A 16,912-nucleotide genomic window follows, 5' to 3' on the forward strand; every position below is an offset into this window, starting at 1 on the left:
TCCAAATCAAGATAACTCAGCACCCTGAGGTTGATATCATTGGAATTAACTGGCATAGAGGTCACATTAAAAATGTTTGGCGCCTGAGAGGTAGTTCCACAGCTTTACCTCTGAGGACAAATGCAATTTAATGCTGTCCTTGGTAATGCCCTTGCATTACACAAAAACGACTCGACCCATCAAACTAGTGATACTTTCCCAAGTTATTCTTGTGCAATGTTAATGGGCTCTGAATGGCTTATTATCGTGATGAAACAATCTCATTTATACCACAGCAATTCATTCGCCTTGTGACCCATAGCTGAGCATTCTATTAGTTTGCAATATACAGAATACTTTTGCAGGATAGAGAAATTGAAGCCTGGGCAATACTTTCTGATGCTCTAAAACTTTCTGAGGCTCTTGAAATTTATCAGTTGACCTTCGGAAACCGAGATTCTGTCTGCCTGTTCAGGTGGACATTCAAGATCCCATGGCACAATTTGAAAAGAGAAGCGAGTTTCTCCCGTTGGAGACTGGCAAAGACTGTGGTGATCGGCGTATGGAGTTTGGTGCAGGTGAGGATGTGAGCAGTGGAGTTCTGGATGCCCACTCTCTGTAAGGATGATTTTACACCTTGCTACCTTCTGCTATAATTGTCAACTTCAATTTGTTCAAGTAGCTGAATAATTGGGTGTTTGTGATCTTTTTTTGCATCTGTTTCCACTGATTTTGTCAGATGTAATTCTAATAATGGACACGGCAATCACACGAAATTAGAAAAACGCAACAGTTACAGAATGGTGCAAGGGATCCAGCGTTCATATTATCAGATAATTAGGATGTAACACAGAAGCTCATTAGGATATCTGTCTGGAGCCATTATCACTGCATCTGCAAAGTCAACTCTACCTTAGTTTTTTTCTCTCCCGCCACCCACCTCATCATGGCCTGCGCTGATCATTACATTTATCACAAGGGTACACAAATATTTATCTGCTTATTCCCTCAGCCCTAAGTGAGCACTTTAAAACACAATGATTAAACACTTCTCTGTTGACGACGCAGTGGATAATTATTGAGACCAATATTGTGATCTTGCGCTGTATGGAGTTCCCAGGGTAGGGTTTGCTATGAGCAACCATCAGACAAGCCAGGACTTGAGAGAAGGCAGCTCAGAGGCGACCCACATAGAGATGCCTCACATTTTAAATGAGATTGAAAAAATAAACCCAGATCAATACTTTAAGATGTAAGACAACAGTTGAACGAGGGGACATAGGTTTAGAGTTGCAAAGGGCAATTTCAGGACAGGCACCAGGAAGTATTTCTTTACTCAGAGGAAATTCTGGAGGGCTGACACTGGATAGGCGGAAGTAGCTTTTTTTCACCAAAACCAATCTTGTGATCTCGTAAGCGCTTTGAGATGCTATCCCACATGAAAGTCACTATATAAATACAAGTTCATGTTGTTCTTGATGATGAAGGAAGTCAATATCACATCATGGGCTGAGGGGATTTTTCTGAATTTACATTCTCTGCAAAGTCATGAACTCCCATTCTGTTCCCCCCTTTTTCCCCCACCCCACCCCCACGCTCCCCAATCCACAAGCCTTGGCTCTTGCCTGCATGTATCCAATATGCTCTCTCTGCACGTTCAGTTGGCCTTCTTTGGTGACAACCATATTAACAGTTAGCCTGGGAGTAAACATTTACGTATATCCCTATTGGCAGTGGTGGGAGAAATGGCATAGAGGGGGAAACAGAGACTGAGTTAGGTTTGTGCTTGTATGAATCTCTCAGCAGTCAGCAGTGGAGGCTAGGGAGAAGGTTCTCTACACAGGACCTCAGTGGGGAGGTGGAGGAGGGGAGTGGGTGTTGATTCCGGAAAACCCGAAGAGAGAAGCGTTATAAACAGTCAATTAGGCCAGTGTGACAGAATGCTTTAATGGATCCTGGCACCCAGGGAACGTAGTCACTTGCGCTAGTTCTCAAGGTGACATGAAGGATGATGTAAGCGGTGCGAGGGGATGGAGGCAGAGAGAGAGCAGAGACTGGGCCCTCGCAGCCACTTTGTGTTAACGATGCATCGAGTGCTCTGTAGGTCGGCCCATTAACAGCCCCACAGATGGGTAAGCTCTGAAGTGTGATTCTTGACCTAGTATCGTGTTTATTTTTAAACAATATTTTTCCTGCTGTTGACCCCATCTTGAGCCTCTGTCTCTCTCTCTGTCTCACACTCTCTTTCCCTCCCTCTCTTCTCAGAGCCAAGAGGGAGCACAGTCTAGCAGCATTCGGAAATTTGGCCCAAAGGAGCGGAGATGATCACTCTGTGATGATCCCAGCATCATATAGTTGTTGTTATAATAATAACAATAATAATCATCCTTGTACAAGCGCTCTTGGACGCTGCCCTGCGTGAGGGGTACTATATAAATGCAAGTTGTTGTTATTGTCGTTATTGTATTTGATATAGTCGCTGAGACGTCTCAAAGCGCTTCAAAGAATATATAGTCAAATAGATTGATAGTGTATTTTGTGGGTGAAACCCGGCAGCCAATTGCGCACAGCAGTCATGGGTTGAGTGACCAAAATCTTTTTGAGGGATTATTACCTCCCGGAAAGCGATCTGCCAATTGACTAATAATCAGGCTCCTACTTCCACTAAAATATTCATAGAAATAAGAAAACAGTATCGATGCATGCCTTAAAACAAGAAATATTCAATCAAGTAACATTTATTTTGTTGGCCAACCAGTAATTAGACCATTAATCCAACAAGCTTCTCCAGTACTGCCAGCGTTAGCAATTGTGGTGAGTTCCATTTTTTTTGTGTGTCCCCAGATTTGGTTTACAAAATATGGTCCCCTAACACTGGGATGATCTTGGGATTGTGTATCAGAGGCAGCCTATTTCCTCACATCACACTGGGATGGGGTGTTACAGAAAGATGTTCAGTCCTCCTGATGTGAAAGGCACTATACAAATTTAATGTGTTGTTGTTGTTCAGAGGATGTTTGAGGGTGGTGCTGGCATTCAGTATCACACTGAGCTGCTGATCATCAGTCAATGACTTTCACTTTGAGCTCGCACTCCATGCTGGTTACCTCACACGCTCTTAATTCAAGAAACGAGGATAATTAATCGACAAGAGATGGAAGTTCTTTTACAAAATGATGAACAGGTGGGAGAAAGGTAAAGGAAATTTACACCGAGCCATAATGGCTTCAGAAAGAAAACAAATGAAATGTTTCCTCTAATTTGTTATCAGGACAATTCATCTTTTTGCTGTCATGTCATGCCTTCACACAATGCTCACAGGCACATACATCAGATAGTTACACACACACGCACACACACATACACACGTATACAAGCACATCATGCAAATACACACTCACACGTAAATATGAGCACACACACGCCCGCACATGTACGTGCATGCATACACAGAAACACACTCATGCGCACACATATTTACACACACAAACGTATGTACACACACATGAACACAGACGCAGCCACACGCGCACACACGATGGCCGACATATTTCAAATGTGGTCTCACCAGTGAATCAGTACCAGCTGTCGATTAGGTTCTGCATAACACTTCCTAAAATTGCCCTCGACAACCCTGAACCTGTGTCCTCCTTCCTGTGTGGGTGTACGTGGAAAGATTGTTCCAGTCCTGTCTGTTTGTTCCGATGCAACCAGGTGGACATTAAAGATCCCATCTCGAAGCGCAGATGATCTCTCTCGGTATACTGGCCAATATCAGTCTGTCATCCAAATTCACCACAAAAAAACCCACCTCTCTTCTCCACTGATCACTCACTTTGTTTCAGTTAGTGAGACACAGCTGGTCCGTATGAGCTATCTTGTTTGCTTGAATTCAATAAACTTCAAATTAACTGTGTGAAGACGTTTTATCACATGCAGGTAATTATTATGATATGAGGAGGGGGAGGGTGGTGGGGGAAGGGAGTGGAGTAATTCCACTTGGTGCCATCAAGGTAAGCGTGGAAGACAGGCAGGCCCCTTAGTCTAGGATTCCAGGATTGTTATTCAGCATTTCATCCTGTATAACACAGCCGGGATAATTGGTAGCTGTCGTGCCTATGAGTCAGAAGGTCGCGGGTTCAAGCACCACGTCAAGATGTTTAGCTCATAGTCTGGATTGTGGGCAAATTGGCTGCCACCTTCACATATAAACATAGTCTTTACAGCATTGCTATCAACCGCTTTGAGGTGTTATGGGTGCTCGAGAAAAAAGATTATTAGTATCCTTGACTGCTTACAATCCTCCGTGTCACATTTCAATAGTGCCGGTTGCTTTGCAGTCTGTTATGAACCAGATTTTGATCTAGTTCTTTTTTGAAGATGCTAATAGATTCAGTGTTGAACGATTGAAGCAGCATTTCCTTCACACCAGGGTTTGATAATAATATAATAATAATCCTTGCAGCAACTCAGAGCGCTTAACATTGGCGGAGCCTGACTCCGAGCCAGGGCGGGAGGGGGAGGTGACCGTCTGCACGGTCGAAAAGGAAGGCTTTTAGGCGTAACTTTAAAAAGGGGAGAGCGGTGGCAAGGCGGAGGGATTTAGGGAGAGTGTTCCACAGTTTGGGGGCGAAGTGGCTGAAAGCGCGACCTCCAAAGGTGGAGCGGAGGGTGGCAGGGACAAGAAGGAGGCTGGTGCCAGTCGAACGGATTGGGAGTGAGGAGGTCGGAGAGGTAGGGAAGGTGCCAGGAAGTGAATGGATTTGAACGTGAGTGTGAATATATTTTGTGGACGAAACTCAGCGGCCAATTGTGCACATCAGCATGCCACAAACAGTCGTGGTCTGAGTGATCAAATCATTTATTTATTGAAGGGATCTGTCGATCGACCAACAACCGGGTTCCCACTTACTGCTAGGTAAACAGATACGTGTGGGGTAAGGAAACTTGCCTAAGGTTTCACCCTGCCGGCATTCAAACCCGGCTCCTCTCACTTGCGAGACGAGGGCACTAACCATTACACTATGGGACCCCATTATTTAATTCTAAGGTTGACTGAAAGGTTTGTAAATATTGGGTCCTGCATGTGTCTAGGGCGGGCGCTCTCGAACTCCGCTCGCACACTGAGTGATGTTGAAACTTGTGTGGGCAGCCAGGAGCACCTCTGGTCGCAGTCCGACGTCACATAAGACAAGCCAGAGATTGCTCCCCCCCACCTCTGGAGAGTTCCACAACACCAACTCGAGTCACACTCAACTGACAATTTGGATCACAACAACAACAACAACGACATGGATTTATATAGCGCCCTCCATGCCGGGCGGCACTCAATGAACCAAGGTCCCATCTGCCTGATCAGGTGGAGGTAAAGATCTTACAGTGCTATTCAAAAAGGGAAGCAAATTTCTCCCGGTGTCCTGTAACAGGCAGGATGGGGCTGGGGGAACCTTACAGCTGTCTTATTTCAAACTTGTAGGCCCTTTCAACCGCCCTCTGTGCAGTAAGTGTCCACTGTCTCGGTGCTCACCCGGGGAAATATTACTGAATGCAAAGCTTTGTGCGATGTAACCATATTAAGTAAGTTTCCCTTCACACTTCGCTGATCGTCAATTAAACGTGCTTACAGACACACAAGACAGTTGCACGTATCCAAGTCATATGGCCCCGGAGCAATGCTAGAGCCTTCAAGCTTCACTCAGAAAGTACGTTCAGCGAAAGGATTAAAAGCAGGAAAAGATGCCAAAGCTCTGATTGAGGCGGAATCAATCCCAGAACTGCTCATTCCATTTCTTCCGAGGCACTCAGTGGCCTTATAAAACTTTCACAAGATCCATTTCATCTTTACTTCTGAGGCACATTTTGCCAGAAAGAGGGCTGCTGGCATCGGGGGCTCTATCAAGCCACTCTGCAGGTGAAGAGCAAGGCTGAGGAGTTAAATGTGGAGTCCCGTGGCATATTGGTTAGAGTGCTCATCTCGCAAGCAAGAGGACCGGGGTTGTTTCCTTGGCGGGGCAAAATCTTAGGTAGGTTTCCTAACTCGACACACCCCTGTTTACCTAGCAATGAATAGGGACCCGGGTGATAGTCGTTTGGCAGATTACTTTCCAGGGGTAATAATCCCTCAAAAAAATTGTCAACTGTTTGTGGGACACTGCTGGGTACAATTGGCTGCCGCATTTCGCCCACAAATATACACAGTCAATTCACTTTATAATATATTCTGTAGTTTGAAAAGTCTCAACGATGTGATAAGGTGCTGTATCAAATACAAGGATTATTATTATTAAATAAATCCCCCCAGTGAGAGTATATAGGAGGGGGCGGGAGAGATGGGGTTGGTCATCACTGAGATGGAAACAGAGTGACATGGAATAATAACAACTTGCATTTATATAGCAAGTGGTAGCGTCTCAGACATTTTGAAAAATTGGGAGTTCAGAGCCCTCGAACGAACACCGGGAAGTTTTCCTTTACACAGAGGGCAATTGGAGGGCAAAAAACTGGAACAGGTTGCCATGAAGGGTTTGTTGAGGCCAGGACGCTGGGACCCATTTAAACACCGCAGAATAATTCGCTGTTGGAAGAAACATCAGCATCCCGATCGGAATGTTGGCGGACGTGCTGTGTCGGGGAGTTAAAGGGGTCAATGTCACCGATGGTCACCGCTGGTGGAACAGTCAGGGGCCCATTCTCTATCAAACTGATAGAGAATGGGCCCCTGACTGAGCACAATTTCCCCCCCCCCACCGCTTCCCACTACAATCTATTCTGTGTTCACTTCATTCAAAAACCATAGGAACGCACATCACAGGGGGAGGCCATTCAGCCTATTATACTGCTGCAATTGAGAAAACTGGGCATGTTCACCCTGGAAAAGAGGAGGCTGAGAACTGTGATGATTGCGGTTTTTAAGATTCTAAGGGACTGGATAATATAGAACATGATAAGCTGTTTTATCTTGTCTAGAATAGTAGAATCAGAGGGCACGGCCTGCGATTGTAGGGGGGGGGGGGGGAGGTAAATTCAAAACAAATCTGCAGAAACATTATTTGGTGAGTGAGTAGCAAATGTATAGAAAAGGCTCCCTAGGGAGTCGGTGGAAGCAGAAACTATTGATTCTTTCAAAAGCAAATGAAGTAGATTTGTATTAGGAAATAATATCTTGGGATACAGTATATAGTTTGGGACATGACATGTGCAAGGATGGTGGAAGGCAAATTGGATGGACCTTGGTTCTTCTTTCATCCAGCAATTCGTATGTTCTTACGCAGAACAATACTTCCGGATGCATCAAGACAGTAGAACAAGAATACATAGGTTTAGAGTTGTAAAGGGCAATATCAGGATAGACGCCAGGAAGTTTTTCTTTATGTGGAGGATAATCAATGACTGTAACAGGTTAATTATTTTGGTCCCCACAAAATATATGAGTTTTACGTAAACTGTAATGTGTAGTGGCTATGTGCTTTTTGTGGGCAGCTAACTTGGGACCTTACCTGTGATCAACTTTCCTCTTCCTCTCCTTGGCCCCCACCAGTTGGGGTGCCCAACTAAGACTGTCGAGTGCTTTGGGATGTCCTCCTGACATGAAAGGTGCGGTGTAAATCTAAATTTGTGATTTGTTCTTTGTAGTGTGAGGTAAATGACTAATTATTTTGAAGGATCAATGGCCAGACATCAAGAGAAACTCCCTTCTCTTTAATGAATAGTGTCATGGGATCTTTGAGGTCCGTCTGAAACAGGCAGGCGAGAATCCTTGGTTTAACATCCCGTCCGACTCTGCAGAACGCCTCCAACATCCGGAGAAGGCAGTGTCAAGGGCAGCCTACAAAATCTAAGTTATACAGTACTTATTATATGCAAATCCTCTTCAATACATGTCCTTTGTAAGAAGGAAAATATGAATAACTGTGTGTCTGTATTGTTATGTAGATACCTGACCCCCTGATCAACTGCACAAATGTCTCAAGGCCTCTATCAGTATGTGAATAGCACAAATGAATAATTGTATACTAATTTCTTTAACTTCTCAGCGACGTTTTAAATATATTTCCAAGCACATCTTTCCATATAATGCACACTATCTCTCCGGCTTCCCACTTCCCGCATTGTTCTTTATCTTTTGGTTTCAGCTCAAGGTCTGCCCTTCGCATTGTAACATTGGTGGAAGATTCTTTGCTGTTGATTAAGGAGACTGTCAGCGTTTAACAATCTACAAAGGTACAAAGCACCTCATGACATAATTAATCTGCACCAGTAGACTTTTACTGAGGTTCTACCACACACTCAGAGATCCCAATCAGTCGCAAACAGTCTATCAGTAGCAGTCAAGAGCTTGTGCTCTTATCTCACACGTTATCATAGCTACTGAATTATATCAGTGTCTTTAATGCAATGGATCAATGAGTCCCTGGGATGAGGTGCTCTGAGCCTGCAGGACAGTGTGGGTGAAATCAGTCACAACGGTTAAAAAACTACTATAATAATCCTTGCATTTGATATTAGCGAGCACTGGCCTGCTCTACGGCCCCGCCATACCCCTCCACCATCAGAGGTCAGGCCTTTAGCGGTGCTGCCCCCATCCTCCGTAACTCTATCCCAGAGTCCCTCTGCCTCATCCCCTCTCTCGTCTCCTTCAAGGCCTGTCTTAAGACCTTCCTATTTGAACGTGGCTTCAGTCATCTTCCCATCACCACCCCCTTTGCCCTCCACACCTTTCTACTGAAGCCCACAGCTCGGGTGCAAACGTTTGACTGTTCAGCGCCTTGGGACGTCCTCCCAACGTGAAAGGCACTATACAAATGCAATTTGTTGTGGTTGATGTCGTCTCATCTGAAGGACGCACTACTTACAATGCAGCTCAGCCCCGAGCATTGCATTGGAGTGTCAGCCTGGACTGTGTGAGATCAAGACCCTGACCTGCAGCTTGAACCCACAACTTTCTGACTCAGGAGGTGAGAGTGCTACTGACTCTGGCACCTTGTGGAATGGACTTGCACAAGTGTTAACATGGGCAATTCCAGACCATCAGCAAACACGGTGAAGAGAAAAACTCAGCCCAAATTACATGTTTTCACTGGCTGAAGGGAGAGACGATAACGATATTTGCGATATTGAAAAGTAGATAAGGTTGATGCAAGCGGACAATTTAATTTGGTCCGTGCAGAGGAACCAGAGGTCATAAATATGAAATTCTGCAGTTGGACAAGAGATTAGAAGTATATTTTTTTCCCCCGGTCGCTGGATAGTGTATCTGTACAATAGTCTCCCAGATAAGGTAGCTAATTTGGGGTAAATTGACCCATTTTAAAAGGGAGCTGCATCAGTGTCTGATGGCAAAATAGATATTGAGGTTTATAAGATGAGTAATAACTCTGTTGCTTAATTCGGGTCCTCATGTGAGGGACTTTGGTGAATAAACGTGCCTGCGGTAAAACCGCCTCCATCTCCTGAGTGCTTTTGCGACAGGTCAATGTAGGCCTTTATTCCCATGTTGGTCACAAATCCACCTCATTGCTTGATCCTGGAAATAGTCAGGAGGAAGTTTCTCCCCCCACATCCCCAGGAGCATAAAGTAGAACTGTTTGCACACAGGTCTTGTATGCCGCAAGATCTTTGAACATGCTTTGTGTTGTCAGTGCACGACCTTTCGAGGTGGTATCTGGCACTGAGAAGAAGAAATCCCTCTGATGACGATTAAGCTTATAATTACAGCCCAGCATTCAAAATCTTAAGGTAAAACAGATCAAACAGGCTTTTTTAAAAAAATGTTTTAAATACCACTGATCAAGGAATGTTAATATTAAGAAACATAACCCTTGCATTTGACAATAGTGCCTTATCATGTCATTGAAAAATAGATTCGCTGTGTATTTTTGTGGCTGAAACGCAGCAGCCAATTACACACAGCAGTGTCCCATAAATAGTCGGGGATTGAGTGCACGGTGGGGTTAGAAGTTTTTGTGATGTTCGTGTGTGTGTGTAAAAAAAATTCATTGTATTTGATTCCATTTCACACACCGATAGAGCTGTCCTATTCTCCCTGGGAATTTTTTTCTTTCTAAAAGTGGAACAAGCTTATTTAATGCTTGCTTCCACGATACCAGCAATTCAATTAAATTTCATACAGGCTCCACAATTGGATGGAAAGTGAACAAGTGTTTGATGGCAAAGCAATTTCACACCTCAGATATGTTCCACTGTTTCATTTTCCTCATTGCTGTAATTATCAGCGTGCTCCTACACAAGAATCATCTCGCTCACTTCCAGCTCCAACCCGTCGCCTCCTGCTGTGCTTTATTAAAAATGTTAATGAGGCAGATGCACTCTCGCACTGTACAGCGATTTTTTAAAGGGCAAAGAAAGTGAGAGAGAGAAAAAAAAATAATACTAATAATCCTTGCCTTTGATGTTGCGCCATATTACGTCTTCAAGACGCCCAAAGTGCTTCATAGAATACGCTGTAAAGTGTTTTATTATTATCACTAATACCCCGGGAAAGCGATCTGCCAATCGGCCAACAACGAGTTCCTACTTACTGCTAGGTAAACAAGAGGCGTGTAGAGTAAGGAAACTTGTCTGGGGATCGAACCCAAGTCCTCTCGCATGTGAGGCGAGGGCTCTAACCAGTACGCTACACGACTCCACTAAGACTCCACTCTCTCCAAAAAAAGAGAGAGAGAGAGAGAGAGAGATATCTGCAAATCTCAGAATATAAAGAGAATTCCTCAGGGAACAATGTTGAAGTGCTGTTGCCGTCTAGATTTCCCTCGGCGTCCCATGTCTCTGTTGGATTCCTGTTCAGATCTGATAACGTCAGCACTGCGAAGGCTCTCCCTTGACTTGAAGGAAATTAAGTGTCCGCCTGGAGAATCTGTCCCAATGCCGGCAGATCTCATTTATAAAACATAATGATAATAATAATAATGATGATCACAATAGCATGATCACAGAGGGTGATTAACAATAGGAACAGGTTGCTGGAAAGGGTGGTTGAGGCCAGGAAACTGGGACTCTTATAAATAAACAGCTTGATGCTGTGATGGGAGGATGATAAGGTGGGTGTTCTGGAGGGATGAGATCAGCTGAGCCTAGGGGCCTTCTGCATCCGGACCAACCTGGTGAATGTGTGAATAGAGAAACGTGGCCAATTGCTAGAGAGAGGGGGTGAACCATGCAGATGTGTGGAAGAGTGGGCACTCACCCCTGGTTTGTCCCCCAGTCGTTCCTGATGCAGAGATGCTTGTGAACTGGATCTTGCGTGTATCTCTCCTGGCAGCTGCACTCACCTGCAGGAAATAAATCAAGGGGGCTCTGTCAGCAGCTTCACTGAACAGGTAGAAAAATAAAGCCATAATTTACACTCACCAACGACATCAATTTTCTCAGTCAGTATAATAATAGTAATCCTTGCATTTGATATGACGCCTTATTACATCGTTGAGACGTCTCAAAGCGTTTCACAGAATATACTGTAAAGTGGACTGACTGTATATTTTGTGGGCGAAATGCGACAGCCAAGTATGCACAGCAGTGTCCGCAAATAGTTGTGGATTGAGTGACAAATTATTTATTTGTTTGTTTATTTGAAGGGATTATTAAGTCCGGAAAGTGATCTGCCAATCGACTGACAACTGGGTTCCCACTTACCTCCAGGTAAACAGAGCAGTATGAAGTAAGGGAACTTGCATAAGGTTTTGCCCTCACCCGGGAATCGAACCCAGGTCTTCTTGCTTGTGAGGCAAGAGTGCTGATCACTACGCTATTTATTGTTTGAGCCACCTGCTTGGGGCCAATTGAACAAGTGGTGGGGCTGGAAGAAAATATCTCCTAGCTTGTAAAGTTCCCAAACTTTCCTTTCCTTCTGGGCTGCAACTCAGTGCAATGACCCAGCGAATCATTGGAGGAAATCCTGAAAAGTATTGATCCCTTCAATAAAGCTCATGCAAATTCAGGTCAGGATTACGCGAACATAAAAACAATATGAATTTTTGGAGGGATTTAAATCGATTTAGTAAATGGAAGGAGAACAAATTTTTTTTTTTAAAATAAAAGTGCAATACTCTACCAATTTAGTGCCAGTTATTGTTTTGTACTTAGTGTGTAATAATGTGAAGATGTACCTATTTGGGCCTTTGTTGAATGCTTCAGAAACTAAACACTCCTTTTGCTTCCTGGGGACAGCCACCGGTTGCTAGGTGTACTGTGAAACATAGATTGTGTTATTTTTCTATTTGTCACATAAAACTCTTGGTTTGCTTCTAGTTTTTTTGGAGTTGAGGCTTTTTTATTTTAAAAAAAAGAGACAAAGTTCAAAAATCAAACCAGAAAACCTCTGGGTTTTATTTTGAAGAGGAATTTTAATTAAATCCATCCGATTGACCCGAGTGCTCTCCTTTGCTCAGTACGGACACTTCAGAGAGAGAGTGGCTATATGGCCATGATGACATTAAATATCTTCATTCCCACTACGTTAAGTCCTGTAGCATATTAGTTAGAAGACTCGCAAGCAAGAGGACCCAGGTTCGATTCTCGTGTGGGGCGAAACCTTAAGCAAGTTTCCTTGCTCCACAAGTCTCCACGATGTTTATCTAGCAATAAGTAGGAACCCGGTTGTTAGTCGATTGGCGGACTGTTTGTGGGACACTACTGTGCGCAATTGGCTGCCGTGTTTCTCCCACCAAATATGCAGTCACTCCACTTTACAATATATTCTTCAAGAAGCGCTTTGAGACATCTCGAAGATGTGATAAGGCACTATACCAAATGCAAGGATTATTATTATTATATCAATTGCAAGGATTATTATTTTTATTTATTATAAACTCCAATCTACATCTCTGGAATCACGCTTGGTGGTTGCCAGATATAATATTTCATCTGTTCCCAGTAATAATGATATGGCAATCATTACATTTGATACAGTACCTTTCACATGGGATGACCCATGTTAAAGATGCCGTGGCACTATTCGAAAAGAGAAGGAAGTTCCTCTGTTCCGAGGTCCTGGCCAATAAATTCCCCAAATAAAATTGGTCATTCACTTTATGGCTGTGTGAGGGACATTGCTAAATTAAATTAATTAAATCAAACTAAATTAAGTTAAATTAAATTAAACTGGCTGCTTCTTTAGCCCACAAATACACAGTCACTGCACTTTACAGTAAATCCTGTGAAGCTCTTTTGATGTCGTACCGACGTGAAAGGCACCTTATCAAATGCGAGGATGATCATTATTATTCATACAAGCAAGAATAAGGGCAATAGCTTGCATTTACATAGCAACAGCAAGAACAAGTTGCATCTATATAGCGGGCCTTCACGTTGAATAACATCTCGGGGAGATTTAAAGTGGTGGTGATGAACAATGAGTTTGGGGGTTGGGGGGCAGGTGACCATAGGTGCAGTTGAAGAGGCAGGTTGATGGCAGAAGCCGGGAGGTGGGGGGGGATAGAAATTCCACCAGGGTCTAGGCTTACACCAGCTCCACACTGGTTTAATATGCAGCGATTGAACTAGCAGGTCTGGGCAATGACCACCAGCTATGAATGGATTTTGTGAGTGTGTGAGTGTGTGTGTGTATGTTTCATATACAATCAGAGTGCCAGTGTGTCAGATGGGGACAGTTGCCAACATTTTGGAAGTGCTTTGTTTACAGATATATTCATTCATTTATTCAAAGGTAAAAATGAACCTGACTGCAATCGTGCCCATGTGTCTGCGAGCTGTTAGCAATGATCCTCAGCTGGCACCTCCAACGCACAGTAAAATGTGCCCATGTGGCTCTCCGCAATATCCCACTGGCAGCAGAACCTCACTGTTATTGTACCCACTCCATAATAATAATAATAATAATCCTTGTGTTTGGTATATGCAAATTACATCATTGAAACTTCTCCAAGTGCTTCACAGAATATATTGTGAATTGGATTGACTGTATTTTGGGGGTAAAATTTGGCAGATGAACAGAGAAATAGAGGCTTATTCTAGGTAAACAGAGGATGTGGAGTAGGGAAACTTGTCTAGGATTTTGCCCTGCCCAGGAATTGGACCCAGATCTTCTCGCTTGCGAGGCGAACTCACTAACCACTCCACCCTGTGCCCACTGTCACTACCTCGACGTGGGGCTTTGAACCCTTCTGACTCAAAAAGTTCTATCGACTGAGCCAGCCTGACATTACGAGAGTGTTTTGGAATAATCGTGTAAGTGCGTGAATGTGTGTGTGTCAGGGTATGAGCGAGTGAGAAAGTCTGTGAGCAAATGCGTGAGAGATGGTTGAAAGAGGAAGAGTGTGAGAGAGAGTTGAGCAAGTGTGTGTGACAGAGAATATGCGTATGTAACAGAGTGTGTCTGTGAGAGAGTAAGTATGTGTGACAGAGAATGTCAGACAGAGTGAGAGATGTGGTATGTGCACTGTGCTTTTGCCCAACGTCACTGACCAAATACCTTTTATATGCTATTTTAAAACACAGTCACTAAAATACGTCCACCTGACATAAAAGATTAAACGCTAGAATTAATTGGAATTAATGTCCAGTCATTGAATTTCCCTCTACTGTAAGTAAATCACTCAGTGAAATGTACACCAGGCAGAGAGGCAGATAGAAGCACTATCAGAGGCACATTCATGTGCGGTTGCAGGATTGATGACAGATTAGATCATGTGTCATCAGTGACATGTATATGAAGTTCTAGCCATGGAATATCGTCTAATATTCATCCCTGAAGAACCCCATCAAGGGAGCTCGCAGAACTGCATCCATTATTGATACAATTATGAGGCAAACATTAAAGCATAATGTCCTCTATGAATTTATTATTGCCCAATTATAATCTCGTCTCAAGTAATTAGTGCCAATACATTCCACTTGGTTCTTAAAAACATGCATTAGCTCTCTGTCGCGTAACTTTCCAGTCAGGCACAAATATGTTGCATCTATGATTAATGTTGAAGTTTATGGGTTGTGCAATAATATTTTACCAATTTAACCAGAGAGCATGAGAACTATTTATATTTTGGGTGGTTCATTTAATACGTCTACAAATGTGCCCACTCTGCTACCCGCCTTCTTTGCTCGGCTGGTCCCTTGTCCCTTCTGCTCCACCATCAGCAGCCGTGCTTTCAGCCACGACTCCCAAACCTCTGGAACTCCCTGTCTCAATCCTTGCTCCCTCTTTGCCCATATTCAGATCACACCTGAAGACTTTCCTCTTCCACTGTGCTTACAGTCACCTCCGTTTATGCCTGGCTTGGCATTAATCTCTAACGTTATTTAGTGCTCCGAGACGCCTTGTGAAGGCACTATATTAATGCAAGTTGTTGTGAAAAATAAAAAAATTCTCATGGTGAGTGAGGCCAGCATTGAAAAACTGACAGAAAAACAGCATTTTGTTCACTTACTCACACCAGATACAGAACAGGTTAAACACAGGACAACAACCCCTTTGCACACTTCCAGGTCAGCTTCAGCATGTGTTAGATACCGAGTAAAGCTCTGAAATGTACTGAGTGTGTACTTGTAGGCAAACACGTTAGACAATTTGCGCACAGCAGTGTCCCACAAACAGCCATTAAGTGAATGACCAATTTTATTTGGGGAATTGTTGGCCAAGACACCGGAAAAAACTTCCTTCACGCTTTGAATAGTGCAATGGGATCTTTAACATCTTTAACAGGAGCTTGGTTTAACATCTCATCCAAAGCACGGCACCTCAAACATTGCAGCGCTCCCCACAGCACGGCATTGAAATGTCAGCCTAAACTGTGATTGCATGGGGTTTGAATCCATAATATTCTGACTAGAAGTGAGAGTGCTATCAAATGAGCCAGGCTGAGACCTCCATATATATACACTGCACACACACTCCATGTTGACACACGTTAGAAGCAGATCATAGCACATTGCACGATGACTAGCAATTTAATAGCTTCTGCTGAGCTGCTGGAAGAAGGATGAACCTGAATAGGACCACAGTAACTTTCAAATGGACATCAACACGGAAAAATCCATGTTGTCAGCTTAGTTCAGTTGGTGGCGCTCTTGCCTGTGAGTCAGAACGTTATGGGTTTGAATTTTTTTAGTCATCTGGAAACCCATCACCGTGCTTAAGAGTATCCAAACCAAACTGAGAATTCTATGCATCCCACCTACACGTGGAAATTCCCTGAGATGTTTAGTGGGATGGAGACCCCAGAGTATGCACTGAGATGTACTACTGGAGTCTAACCAGCTAAAACCACATAGCTTGCCATTGTCTGGGAAGCTTATCCACTGTTTGAAACCCCACTTACAGTTGGTCATTTGATATACGACATGTGTGGGTTTCAACACTTGTTTAAACATCACAACAAGGATTTGAGCTCACGATCCAGGATACCAGCATTGTTGAAGGTGCCACTGTTCAGATGGGGGTTTCAATTGAAGTCCATCTATCTTCCTGTTCAGTTGGAATGCTAAACTACTACAGAAAAACAGAGCAGAGAGTTCTCCTGGGGCCCTGGCTAATATTCCCCATACCTATCAAATTCAGGACAAAATATTTTCTCATTGACTGCTGTGTATGGGATGCTGTTGGTGCAGATTAGCTGCCACATTTGCCTGCATATCAAATACTAAAACACTTCAACGTGTCCTATGCTTTGAGGTATTTTGGAATACCTGCATTTGATGTAGCGCCTTAACATTTTGTTGAAGCGGCTCAAAGTCCTTCATAAGATTTACTGTGTGTACGATTGTAGGTGACTGAGGCGGACAACTTGCAATGTTCCACAAATGGCCATGAAGTGAGTGACCAATTTTATCTGGGGTGGGGTGGTGGGGGGGTGGGGAGTGATAGTCGAGATACCTAGAAGAACTCCCTGCTCTTTTCAAATAATGTCATGGGAGAAATGGAGTGGCAGATGGAGACACAGTGGAGATTGGAGATGGAGAC

The 16,912-nt window shown here is 43.6% G+C and overlaps 1 protein-coding gene across 1 annotated transcript in view; it reads right to left on the reverse strand.

Moving 5' to 3' along the window:
- Positions 1-16,912, reverse strand: part of astn1 (astrotactin 1) — a 620,426-nt gene that overhangs the window by 288,437 nt on the left and 315,077 nt on the right. The window contains 1 exon segment of the mRNA XM_042334960.1: positions 11,183-11,267. Coding sequence (XP_042190894.1) covers positions 11,183-11,267 — 85 coding nt within the window.

The sequence above is a fragment of the Callorhinchus milii genome, unplaced genomic scaffold, assembly GCF_018977255.1.
Source record: "Callorhinchus milii isolate IMCB2004 unplaced genomic scaffold, IMCB_Cmil_1.0 Scaffold5, whole genome shotgun sequence".
Classification (NCBI taxonomy): domain Eukaryota; kingdom Metazoa; phylum Chordata; class Chondrichthyes; order Chimaeriformes; family Callorhinchidae; genus Callorhinchus; species Callorhinchus milii.